The sequence below is a fragment of the Eptatretus burgeri genome, chromosome 4 (genome assembly GCF_056783735.1).
Source record: "Eptatretus burgeri isolate ZD-2024b chromosome 4, Ebu_testis_v1, whole genome shotgun sequence".
NCBI lineage: Eukaryota > Metazoa > Chordata > Myxini > Myxiniformes > Myxinidae > Eptatretus > Eptatretus burgeri.
In genome coordinates, this window is record NC_140964.1 from 104318528 (window position 1) to 104332727 (window position 14200).

A 14200-nucleotide genomic window follows, 5' to 3' on the forward strand; every position below is an offset into this window, starting at 1 on the left:
AATCATTATGGCTTTGCCCTTTCACATTTTGATCCAGTTTTGAATTAGTTTTCTCTGTATTCTCATCATGAAGGTTTGTTTAAAATTTGATGACAAAAGCTCAAATGGTAAAACAAAAACTTATTGCACACACACACACACACACACACACACACACACACACACACACACACACACACACACACACACACACACACACACACACACACACACACACACACACACACACACACACACACACACACACACACACACTTACAAATAATGTTGAAAAGTAGGTGAATGGGTACCTGAGGTAAAAGACAATTATATTGTTAAAAATTATTTGACTCTTTCAGGTGTGCTGATGACCTTATGTATGTTTTTTGTTTTTAATACCAATCTTATGATTGTGCTTGAGATGCCAGTTGTGATTTTTATATTTTTTTTGTGGAAGGGGGGATTGTTGCATTATATCAATCATTACAAACATCATCTGCTTTCTTACTCATTTTGCTTCATCCTCAGGTTACTACTGGTGGCACTTTGGTGCAGTTGAGACATGGAGAGCCCAATAAGTTGTTGGAGCTTGCAGAAGCTGCTGCCATAAAAGAAATGCTTGGTTGTTCAGCTTTTCCTATGTCTACTTCTATTACCCATTCAACTGTATCAAACATGTGCCACTCTCCATCATCCTCTACGTGATGCAGTGCACAGTTTGTTACGTGTACTGGAGCCTTCGACTGATTGCCTCTTGCACTGTGCAAGTAACATGACAACTCAAAGATACAGTCTTCCAGTGTGACCTGACAGGCCATTCGCTTATCAGATATCTGGTGGCCTGGGACAGGCTGTCTTCACGTCCTGTGTTTGTCATTTTGCCAGTTATTTTGTAACAATGATTTGAGGTGGTCCCTGTTCCATTACAGGGCTTAACACTCTTGGTATTATTTAGAATGTGATAAACAAAAGGGAGCCAAAAGAGTTTGGGAAAGCAAAAGCTTGTGCATGTATGGACTACATAAATATATATATATATATATATATATATATATATATATATATATATATATATATATATATATATATATATATATATATATATATATATATACTGCTTAAGAGTGATTGATGTGCCAATTTCATTTGGAGCCAAGTTAGGAAAAGCGAATTGAGAGGATTCCAGTACTAATAGTATTAGAAGCTGAATGCTCGTGCACTTTGTTCTTTTATGCGCCTTTACCGCCACGTGACAGACTCTTTAATGTCCAGGTGCGTCGTCCTTGTGGGGGAAAAAAGGCAGACAAGCTGGAAGATGCCATTCTTTAAAGAGTGAGAAACAGAATTGTGCAGTAATGGTTTGTAAATATAAGCACAAGCAGCAAAATACGATCAAAATCAAAATTAATTCTCAATATTATTGCCGAGATTCTGAGTTTGAAAAATCTTTTTATTGACTATTGCATTTTGAATGTAAACTTGTTTCAATCAGTTGTGCTTTTTTTTATACTTTTATACTTCAGCTAAATTTCCCTTTTCTCAATTATGACTTAGTTGTGCTGCTGTGAAATGGTTGTTGCCCAGCATTTCACTGGTTATACTGCTCTGCGCCCTCAACAACCCTTTGTTTGCTTACTTGCACAGGGTCCTTTAAGTTGTGAAGATTATTGTTATTATTATTATTATTATTATTATCATTGTGGTATATATGACTGTTATTACTTTGTTTCTGGGCTCAGAATATGTGCACAGGAAAATAAAATTTCAGAATGTAAGGATGTAATTAAGATACCAGATTGCAATAACACTCTGTACTAATTTCACAGCTCTATGTATTGTTGCAGGAAATGGGTGTAAACATTGAGAACTGAGGATGGGGATTTTACAACCAATAAGGAAAGCTGTTGGTAATGGATTTCAGAATGAAAAAGTTTGACATCTTTTTGAAAATTAAGATGAAGGACTGGAGAAAAAAGGAGAAATCTCATATTGCTATCTTTATTTTACTTATTCTTTTTTTGTTTTCCAATCCCTTTTCCTTTCCTTTGTCAATCTCGTCTTGCATCTCCCTCTCTCCCTCTCTCCCTCTCTCCCTCTCTCCCCCTCTCTCTCCATCTTCATCTTATTCTGTTTTTAATTTTTAATTAGTTTGCAACACCGAATCCAGTTCACTTTGTATATTATGTGCACCGCTATATTTCGCAATGTTTGATTTAGAAACAAAGGTTCTGACAAGGCTTCATCATTGTTACTAAAATATGTCACACAAATTACTACAAAGGCATCATAAAGCAATTAATCAGCTGTGTTGATCATATGATAAATATAATTATATATTTTTGACTTTTCATTTGAAAGATTTATGGATATTATCATATGAAGACTCAATTCTTCGGTGCGTTGTTTTCAGTAATGTTGTGTACCATGGAGTTTCAGTGGTTTGTGACCTTTCATGAGGGATGATATGCTTTGAGAGGTATTGCTGACGTAATTTCCTGATTTTCTTTTGGGGGGGAGGGTGGGGGGGGTTGCAAAAGTTTGTTTCTATTGTACTTTTGTATTTTTTTTTTTTTTTTTGGTGTTACCAAAGTATAAGGTGACCATGATTTGTTTTTGTCACTAAATAATACCATGACTGGAGGTAAGAGAGAACTTATCCCAGGAACATTTGGGTTGCAAGACCAAATCTACAGTGCCTTCAGAAAGTATTCACACCCCTCGACTTTTGTCACATTTTGTCGTGTTACAGCCCGAATTTAAAATGGATTAAATTTAAATTATTGTCACAAATCCACACAAAACACCCTGTAATGACGAGGGGGAAACGTTTTTAGAAATTTTTACAAAGTCATGAAAAATTAAAAGCTGAAATGTCTTGCATGAATAAGTATTCAACCTCTTTGCTGTGACACTCCAAATTGAGCACAGGTGCATCCAATTTCCTTTGATCATCCTTCAGATATGTCTACAACTTGATTGCAGTCCACCTGTGGCCAATTCAATTGATTGTACATGATGTAGAAAGAAACACACCTTTTTATATAAGGTCCCACAGTTGACAGTGCATGTCAAAGCAGAAACTCCACCATTAAAGAGCAGGTTTTGGGTCGCTGATGACTGCGTGATTCGAAGGTTGTAAGCACATTAATAAATGTGGGGTATTTATTTTCTTACATTTGAAACTCAAAATATGCTAAAATTAACTTTTAAGTCAAAACTTTTGTCAGTGATCGAAAAACAGACCGGAAGTTACCGAAGATGCTATGACGTCACGTTCTCCGAAAACTTCGTGAACATTCGGAAACAGCGTGTAAACAATGGCGAGATGCGAATCAGAGAGTGATTTCATTCCGATATTGCCGAGGACGAGTCGGAGGATGATGGGAATTTATACTATGGAGTTTCTGGCCCTGAGCCATATAAATTTGAGCCACTTGAAAGTGCCAGAAAACGGCCTATTTCATGTACAAGTGGCAGGACTGACTGTCCGGCAGTTCACACTCACAGACTCCACCAGGCAGATTGGTTTGTAGATTTTCATTTTCTTGTTCAATGCATAAAATAATGTAAAGTTTGATTCGTCTGTGACTTGATATAATAATTTTTTTTAACCCTCTAGTAGCCTGGTGTTGGCTCAGTGGTTAGGGTGGTGGCTTGGGATCCTAGGGTCCTGAGTTCAAGCCCCGTCGGCCGCTGAATTAATACACCAGGGGGTTGACTCAGCCTGTCATCCTTCCGAGGTCGGCGAAATGATTACCAGTTCCAGTGTGTGTACTGGTAGAGGGGCACTGCATCAGCGACACAGTCGCGCTTCAAGAAATGATAGCTACCCCGGCAGCTAAGCTGCCATACGACTACCACCAACTCTCTAGTCACTCAAGAGTCAGAAATAGAATGAATCAATAATGGACCCAAATATATTATGCACCGTAGCCTTGGCGTTGAAGTCTTTCTGACAGCTGAGCTTGACCCCAGCAAAAGTGAACAGTTAGAACAAACCCCAACTTTCAAGGGACTGTTGTGGCATATCTATCTATAATTCCAGCAGTGTGTGTGTGTGTGTGTGTGTGTGTGTGTGTGTGTGTGTGTGTGTGTGTGTGTGTGTGTGTGTGTGTGTGTGTGTGTGTGTGTGTGTGTCCGCTGTTTCTCGACAACCGCTGGTCCGATCTAATTTAAACTTGCTCGGTATATTGCTGGAGACCTGCGTTTGATTTTTTTCAAATCTTTTTGGTTTGATATTAATCGGAGCCTTTTCAAGGTTTGATATTAATCAGACAAGTGCTTCCCAAGTTATGGCCATTTATTTACCAACCAATGACAGGACACGTTGCTACGTAAGCGTGGCCAATGAGGAAGAGATTCTCAGCCACGTTCCCCATGATGGGTTACAACGTACGGACTTCCAGATAATGTATTCTAATAATTTCTCAATTTCTTATGCGCATTTACAGATAAACACAATGCCCCAATCCTTGAGAGGTGACAGTGTGAGAAATTGAAGCAGGAGCCAGCTGAGGAGGAGAAGGCTGAATGGTGGGCACAGCGTCACGCTTGTTTTGAAACCGAGCTCACTCATTGCATTGCCTTCATAATCCTCGGCTGTGAAATGGTCACCACAAATGACAAGTCTATCCAAAGGGTCCTCTTTACCATTTTTCTTTGGAGGAAAATTCGCCCGTTTTATTTGTACAAATCTTATCCACTGCCGGCGAATGTTTGATTCCTTCGGGAATCGGTGAGTGATTACCCGTTTTCCAGCCATTTTCGCAAAACATAACGACACATGTACGAGGCATGATGTACAAATATCCAAATAACTTTGTTCTACAATAATTCAAAATAAAAAAGGATAATATAGATAGTTGCAAGCTCAAAAAAAGCGAAAGAGCGGCCCGCTGAACTGGACACTTCTTCAATGAGCGAGTGAGCACCGATTTGTTTTGGAGAACGTGACGTCACCATCCATATATGGGCACGCGGCTGTTTTTTTCAACGGCCTCGAGAAATAACAACTTCGGAGTTAAATTTAATTAACTTCCCCAACAGTTAGGCAACCTCAATAGTTTGCATCAAACTATTTAATGCACATATAATCATATTGATAAATTTTCAGAACATGTTTCGTGACCCGCAACCTGCTCTTTAAGTTCAAGGAACTGTCGGTTGAACTCCAAGATAGAATTGTGAGTAGACATAGATTTGGGGAGGGGTATAAAACAATTTATAGAGTGTTGAAAGTACACACGAGCACAGTGAGCTCCATCATTATGAAAAGAATATGGAACTACTCGGACTCTTCCTCGAGCTGGCGTCTGACCAAACTGATCAACTGGGCAAGAAGGACCAATTCAGGAAGTAACCAGGAACCCAATGACCACTCTGACAGAACTACAGAGTTCTTTGGCTGAGATTGGAGAACCTGCCAGAAGGACTACAATATGCAGCACTTCACAAATCTAGTGGCCAAACAGAGGCCACTCCTTAAAAAAGCACATGACAGCACGCCTGGAGTGTGTAAAAAGGCACATGAAAGACTCTTAGCATGAAGCAAAAGATTCTGTGATCTGTTGAGACGAAAATTGAACTCTTTGGCCTAAATGCAAGGCAAGGCGCTGCTTCTGGCGGAAAACAAGCACGGCTCATCACCCGTCTATCACCATCCTCACGGTGAAGCATGGTGGTGGTGGCATCATGCTATGGAAATGCTTTTCCGTGGCAGGGACTGGGAGACTTGCAAAGGTTGAGGGAACAATGAATGGAGCCAAATACAGGCAAATCCTTGAGGAGAACCTGCTTTAGAGTGCAGAAGACCTTCGACTATAGTGAAGATTTGCATTCCAACAGGACAACGACTCCAAGGATACAGCCAAATCAACACTGGAATGGCTTTAGAACAACAATGTGAAGGTCCTTGAGCAGCCCAGCCAAAGCCCAGAATGGAATCCCATTCAGAATCTGTGGAAAGACTTGAAGATTGTTGTTCACCAACTCTCCCCATCCAAGTTGACAGAGCTTGAGCAAGTCTGCATGGAAGAATGGGAGAAAATCCCCGAATCCAGATGTGCAAAGCTGATACAAATATACCCGAGAAGACTCAAAGCTGTAATCCCTGCCAAAGGCACTTTAAAGTATTGACTCGGGGTTTAATACTTATTGACGCAAGACATTTCAGCTTTTCATATTTATTTAATTCGTAAAAATTTCTGAAAACATGTTTTCACTTTGTCATTATGGGGTATTTTGTGTCGATCGATGACAAAAATTTAAATTTGATGCACTTTAAATTCAGGCTGTAACACAACAAAACGTGACAAAAGTCGAAGGGTGTGAATACTTTCTGAAGGCCCTGTACCTCGGAACTGACACTTCCAACACCACTGTCATGATAATTATTTTTCTGCACAAAAACTGACATTTGTTTTGGTAAAATTGAAATTCCACATACATGGTGGTACACACACATGGTGATTCAACATAATGTATACACATTTTGAAAATATCTATCTTGGATATTATTGCACTTGATAAAACTTTACAAAAGCAAACATGTAAAATGAACATTTTCTTCATTTTATGTCAAATGTTCACTATTTACAAGCATACATGCGGCGCAATGTCTGAAGACAGATCAGCACACATTGATGCTGATTTTAACAGAGTTGTTGCAAACTTTCTAAACATTCACTTCCTGACAGCCGTGCACATTTTTGAGAGTTAGTACCATTGGCTTTGTCCTTCACAACTCCCCACAGATTGAAGTCCAGAGGTGTAAGATCAGGTGACCTTGGAATATATTGAGTAGCAGGTCCACCATGACCTATCCTGAACCCAGGTTGAATATTTTATTTGATAATATGGTGGCACACTGTCTTGCTGAAAATGAACCTCATTGTCCCTTTACACATGTCGTATTGTGAGAATGGAATCATTTCACAGTATTTTGAGATAATTTTAACCTGTTGCAGTATCATTAAAAATGAAGGGTCCAAAATGCCATGAGAAGAACACCCATGCCTCACTATAAGGCTTGTGAGGTTGACATATTTCTCCACATAAATGTTTGGGTTTTGCACTGCAGAAGCACACAGTTGTGATGATTTAATGGCCGTTCAGTTTAAAAGTTCTTTCATGTGAACAAATTCATAATCCTTTACTCATGTTCACAAATTAACAAATCCCACCATGTTCAATAAGCATAGCAATGAACGACTCACAGAACCATGATGTGTTATTAGGATTACCCTCGTGAAGAACACGCCAAAGCCGAGGTATATTTGATTTCCACTTAAATTCCTTTGAAATACAATGAAGAGTAGGTTTGACCGATACCTGTTTCATGTGCACAGTGCCTTGTTGACTTTTTCGGAGAACACTTGTACGCCATTATTAGTTTCCACTTTTTATCACTTTGTGATTCCCATTTTCTGCTGCAATTGATTTTATACACATAATGAACAGTTCCATGTTCTTCACATTTATCATGTATGTGACTAATTGTAACACAAGTGGTAGCTGATCCAGAAACGCTGCACTTCCTTTGCGTTTTCATACTTCCAGTATCATGTTACAAAGTTTTTATTTTGTTCAAAGTTCAGTCGTATATCCGTGATTTTGTGAATCCTTTGGAGAACCTGAAATAGGAAAAAGAAGTTTCAATGCATGGTAACTAATGTACCATCATTAGTTTCCGTGACATCATTAAACATAAGAAATATAGATTCAAACTGTGTATACATTAGTTGGTGTGTATATATATATATATATATATATATATATATATATATATATATATATATATATATATATATATATATATATATATATATATAATATATGCAACAGTTGCTTTTTAGCCTTTCTCATTCACAAAACAAAACGAATCTTTTAAAATGTCATCGTGTTAGCTGTGTGTACAACACGCACACCGCACAGACTCTGATACTTAAGATTGAATGTATAACAGTGTATTGGAGTTTTTACCTACTCCATGTGCACACAGACCACAATGTTGAGTGTATCAAGAGTGAGTTTTAAGACCTGCACGTTCCAGACAAGCAAACCATGCTTGACCAGAGTGAAGTGAAATATTTTATTGTTGCTGTTAACGTATTGACAGTGAGCAAACCCCAACCTATGTATATAAGAACAGCCGAGAATCGTGTATTGTGTATGAACTATATTCCTCTATATTGTCAGATTAGTATATGTCTTGCCTTGCTTCTCCTGAAATGCCAGAACTGCAATAAAATATTTAATTCTGGAGGGTATACATGTTGAACCTTTTCGGCTTCTCCAAACCAATTCCTGTTTTCTAACTATCTGGATTTTTTGTTGTTGTTGCAATGATTCTGTGATTGTTGCATACAATTTTGTGATTACATCATCCTGTGATCATTTTCTTTAATTCTGTGAAACTTGACATGTGCACTTATATGTACTCCTTGTGGTGGCTCTTTCACATTGGTTTAACCAAAAACCAAAATATTTTGCACTGTTATTTTCAACACCATTGTCAAATTGTAGCACCAAAATTGAAATAAACTAGAGTTCATAGAACACCTTACCCCACTCAGTCTTGAAAAAAATGGCATAGGAAGGGTCTTTTGAACTCTTCCTTTGAGTTTCCGGGCATAATCTATTTCCTACGAGCTGTGATTTGTTGTCTCAATCTCGATATTCCCCAATGCTAAAAGCACAAAAGGCAAATTTAATTGGCCAAGATGGCGTAATATTTTGTCCAAGTACCGCTAAACTGAAGGTTTTAGGAAGTGCCAAGAAGGCGATTCGTGTTCTACAATGTTGAAATATATAATTCAATTGAAATATAATTTTTTAAAGGCTGGAGAAAAAAACATCTTTTTTTTCGGAGGTTTACTGCCATTGATGCACCGTCTTACACCACCTTATTCAATATGTTGCATTAGTTCTTCGTGCTTGTTTGTGTCCTTTATGATGTCCTTACAAACAGTTTACTGTTTGGAATGATTTTCAATTTTGTTTCACTGCCAGGCAGGTAGACAGAGTGAAACAATTCCCTTATTCAGGGAATTCCCTCAGAAGAAAGGCTGACTGAAGTTTTCCAAAACACACCTGAACAAGCCAAAATCCTTCTGGGAGAATGTCCTGTGGAAAAACGAGACCAAATTGGAGGTTTTTTTTTTTTTTTTTTAAAGCACATCATCTCTATGTTTACAGAAAACAAAATGAAGACATCAATTTGGGTTAATTTGTCCGCACAGAACATCGACATATACATATATATATATATATATATATATATATATATATATATATATATATATATATATATATATATTCTTCTTCTTCTTCTTTCAGCTGCTCCCGTTAGGGGTCGCCACAGCGGATCATCCGTATGATCCGCATAGTGATTTGGCACATGTTTTATGCCGGATGCCCTTCCTGACGCAACCCTGGTCGCCTTTTACGACACAGGGATATGGTACACCTATTTTAACCGGGGTATACACCGGCCCATTATACTGGTACTCACTTCACCGACCTCGGAAGGATGATAGGCTGAGTCAACCCCCTGGTGTATTAATTCAGTGGCCCAACGGGGCTTGAACTCAGGACCTTTTGGATCCCAAGCCGCTGCCCTAACGACTGCGCCATCACCAGGTATATATATATATATATATATATATATATATATATATATATATATATATATATATATATATATATATATATATATATATATATATATATATATATATGTATATATATATATGTATATGTATATGTATATATATATATATATATATATATATATATATATATATATATATATATATATATATATATATATATATATATACACACACACACACACATGAGGTGTGTTCAAAAAGTATCCAACCTTAATTTTTCGTGCGTAAACAAATGAAGCTAGGGAGGCGTGGTTTGGTGCACGTATGTAGGCGATCCTAATCCGTATGCGTGAATATTTTCCCACCTGCAGAAGCTGTCAGTCGCCGACAGACCGCCGATGAGTGAGGAAGTGGAAGTGAGCGCCGTCGGATTTTCGTTTTTGACAAAATGACGGAAAAACTTGAACAACGCTACTGCATCAAATTGTGTGTAAAGCTTGGCGATTCCCAAGTGGAAACGATCCGTAAGATTCAACAGGCCTTCAGGAACGAAGCAATGGGCACCACAAAGATAAAAGAGTGGTACAACCACTTCAAAGATGGTCACACATCAGTGGAAAGTGAAGCACGCTTTGGTAGGCCGTCAACAGCCCGAAATGAGATCGTCATTGACCAAGTGAGGACCCTGCTGATGCAGGATCGTCGCATCACGATCAGAGAACTTGCAGACAAGGCGGGCATCAGCATTGGATCCGTTCATTCCATTGTGACTGAGGATTTGGGCTTAAGGACGATCTCAGCGAAGTTCGTGCCAAAGCTGCTAACGATCGAGCAGAAGCAACTCCGTTTGGAGATCGCACAGGACATGCTGGAGGCTGTGAACAGCGATCCCAACTTCTTCAACACAGTGATCACTGGCGATGAGACCACAGTGATCCGTCAATCCTACCCCCACCCACCAAACCCTCTGCTCCCGGCATTCTGCGCGCTCGCTGGAGTGCGGGCGTGTTCAGCCTACATCCACGATCCGAATTCCTTTCCTAATATGGGCATAAAAGCAGCTCGGTGGGGAATGGAATGCGGCAGCCCCCACCGACAGTGGATGAGTGACGCGGGAAGTGAGGCATGCCGGAGAGAAATAAAAAGGGAAGAGAGGGACGGAAACAGAGCTTCTTCTACCAGCTTCTCCGAGCTTTTGAGCTTCGAGCTTCAAGATTCTTGTCGGTTCTCCGGGCGTGGTCCTCCTGTCGTCCTTCGTGGCTGGTTCTCCCGTCATTCTCCGCTGGTCCTCCTGTTGTTCTGGTCGCGCACAAATTCTGCAAAGTGCACACGGAGGGTCTTCTTCCGCCAGCCTTCGCCCTGCCGACTTCGTTCGCTTGGACCATCCGGATCGTGCTGGGGATCCATTAGGCCCCGGGGACCTGGTCCTCGAAGACCTGAACCAAAAGGTGGGCACGAGGTGGGCCGGAACGCACGAGGTGGGCAGGTCCGAGATAGGTCCTAATAAAGACCAGCTGGTCCGATCATTTGTGTGGTTGTGTGTTTGTGGCGCCAGTCCAGTAAGTAGTGAATTGTATAAGAGCCTGTATGTACTTTCATTTCTTATACCCGGCTGTAGGTCTTTGCTCATGTCTCGTCCCTATCCCCATTCATTGACTGCATGCCTACTGTAAATAAATGTCAACCTGCTCATTTGTGTCATTTTCCCTGCATTGACTGCCACAGCACGTATCGGGAATTAACTGGCTTTAAAAGCTGATAAAAGTAAGTCTGGTCTGACGGGACTTGGCAATATCAAACCGCTCGGCTTCGCATACGGAACGAGCATGCTTAAGCGGCTTGTTTTTGTACAAGTCCCGTTGAGGTATAAACTCTCGGTATTTCTGTCCGCGCGAATAGTTAGGTAAATCGACAATTCGGCGATCGACTCTGTAGCGCGTGGACAGAGTATTGACTGGTTTATGATGCGTTAAGGCATCCGTGACTGGATTTCGGGGTTGGCCCGGAAAGTCACGACTGGATTGTGGCCTTCGGTGGGCGCGCGACCGCGATTGGGCTGAAGCGGCCGAACGCGGCGGATTCCCACAACACTGGTGTCAGGTGTGGGATTCAAACCCCTCCGTCTCCAAACAAAATTAACGGAACCGGATCAAGGGTGTGCGAAGCGACCCTCCGGTTCCATTAAATTACGAGCGTTGAAATTTTTTATTCCCGTGACGCAAAATGGCAGCTCAAGGCGAGCAGTGGCAGGTGGGAATAGGTTTAAATGTAGGATCCATGGCCCGGGACGGTTCTTTTTATTATAACCGCACCACGAATTGTCGTCAGTGGGAGCGGCCTGTGCATGAACTTTAGTGGCAACCAAACTCGGAGTCGCAAAATAGCGGCGCGGCCCCACAGCGCAACATGAAATGGGTTGCTATTAATAGCGCAACGAAGGGCACAACACGAGGCAGGGGCTCCCAACCACCGGTTCAAACCACGTGGTCACGGCATGCGCCGAGGCAGGACGGCTACAGGAACATTGGCAAGCTTCAGACACAATTGGGAGATGCCTTGGAACAGGTGAGGCGTTACGAGAATTATATGAAGGAGGTACAAATTAAATTGGACGAGGCACAACGGCACGCAGACGAGCTTCAGCAGGAAAATTATGTGTACGGGGGGTTACAACAAGTGGCCGATGTACGGGAACGAATTCGGTGGCTGAAAGAGGACTTAGCCAACAGAGTCGGCGAACTATGTGGAGTAAAGAATAAAGTAGTGTTGTTAACCTGAAGGTTGGAACATGAGAGGAGTGAACTGAACAAAAGAATAGAGGAGCAAATTAGTAATTCTCAGGATAGGAAGAGCTTGCAGGAAGAATGGAAAACAAAGCTTGAAAAGGAAAAATGTGAACACGACTTGGAACTGAAACAACTGAAGGGAGGGTTTACCTGAAGGTTGGAACATGAGAAGAGCGAACTGAACAAAAGAGTAGAGGAGGAGCAAATTACTAATTCTCGGGATCGGAAGAACTTGGAGGAAGAATGGGAAATAAAGCTGGAAAAGGAAAAATGGGAACACGATTTGGAATTGAAACATCTGAAGAGAGAGGTAAGAGCAGGCAATCAGAGAAGAGAAAGCTTAGAAGGGAAGATAAAAAGAGGAGAGGAACATCTGGAGGAAAGGAAGGAACAATTGTTGGAAAAGTCAGAACAGCTTTGGAAATCGGAGCGCAGGGGAAATGAACTAGCACTTCAACTAAAAATTAGCAAGAAATACGGTAAGACAATGGACGAAATGAGGAAGGAAGACTGCAAAAGAGGTGCGGAGATAAGAGAGGATTCTTAATGCATAAGGAAGGTTATGGGAAGAAGCGGATAGGAAGCAAAAAGAACATGAATTTGAAATTGGCCAACTAAAGGAGAGAGCAAGGTTGGAATACACAGAGATGGTGAAAGAACAAGGAATGAAGCAGGAAAAGGAAATCAACCAATTGAAAGAAATGACGAGATTGGAGAAGGAGGAACAAGAGAGACGGTGGAATAAAAAACAATATGAATTTGAAATTAACCAACTAAAGGAGAGTGCAAAGTTGGGGTCCACGGAGATGGAAAAACTCCGGAAGGACAACGAACAACTAAAAAGCCTGAGAGAGGAAGAATGACTCAGATGGAAAAGAAAATGGAGCCAGGAAGAAGGACAGCACAATAATATGAGATGTGTGATATCGCCACAGGGAGGAATGTTAGTGGTGCCGGACTTGATTGACATCACTCGTCAGATGAAACAACAATTAGAGCAAACCTTGATAAAGGAGAGAAGGGGAGGAACTGATAAACACGAGGAGACGACAACAGAAATAAAAACAGAGACAGAAATTAAAAGAGACGGCGGAAATGAAAACAGAGACACGGGAGATCGAGGGTGAATTAAATGAAACTAAAGACGAACACACACACATGGAGTCAGCAAGGGACAATGAGGAGGAGCTTGGGGAATGTTTGATGGCCCGGTGTAAGCAACAGGATGGCCTCCGACAGGAACGAGGGGAGGGAATATGCCCCCTTGAGGCGGATCGCGACGAGGTGAGTCCGGTCGAGCCGAATGAGGTAGAGGGGGTTCATGGTGTGAACGGGTGCACGCGTAGCTTGGGGGGTATAGAAACCCCAGGAGCGCTTGTGGTGGCGCGATTCCCCAGCGTGATTGTCCCGGTGTGTGTGGGTAAAGGTGTGAGTGCAGCGAGTGTGTTGAAACGCGTGCATAGCGTGGGTGTTATGGCGAGCGTGAGTGAAAAGGTGTTTATGGGAGAGGAACCGCGTGTGTGAGAATGCAGTATGCAAGAGAAATGGCGGTTGGTATGCGGGAAACCGCAACCGCATATCCGGGTGTCATGGCGAGGTGGGTAAGCGTCATGGCACGTGGGAGTGCGAGCGTGGAATGGTGACGAAGACGGCGCCAGATGAGGGACAAAAGTCGTGTAGCGGCCGTAGCTGTTTCGAGAACCGCGCTGGATTCGCACAGCAGCGCGCACGAGGTCCGTGCTGTGCTTTGCACGAGGCTGCTACGGGCGCGCCTGCGCGAGTGAAATCCGGTCCAGAAACGCCCGTGGTGGATACAAGCCGACC

At 41.6% G+C, this 14200-nt stretch overlaps 1 protein-coding gene across 7 annotated transcripts in view; it reads left to right on the forward strand.

Annotated features, from left to right (window-relative positions):
* Positions 1-9142, forward strand: part of LOC147028810 (zinc fingers and homeoboxes protein 1-like) — a 122817-nt gene extending 113675 nt beyond the window's left edge. For 6 of the 7 annotated variants that reach the window (XM_085879541.1, XM_085879540.1, XM_085879542.1 and 3 more), the window contains one exon: positions 508-9142. In XM_085879541.1, the coding sequence (XP_085735667.1) occupies positions 508-684 (177 nt within the window). In that variant the 3' untranslated portion in view covers positions 685-9142. The remainder of the gene's footprint in view (positions 1-507) is intronic. The other variant, XM_085879546.1, reaches the window with a different exon arrangement.
* Positions 9143-14200: the final 5058 nt, after the last annotated feature.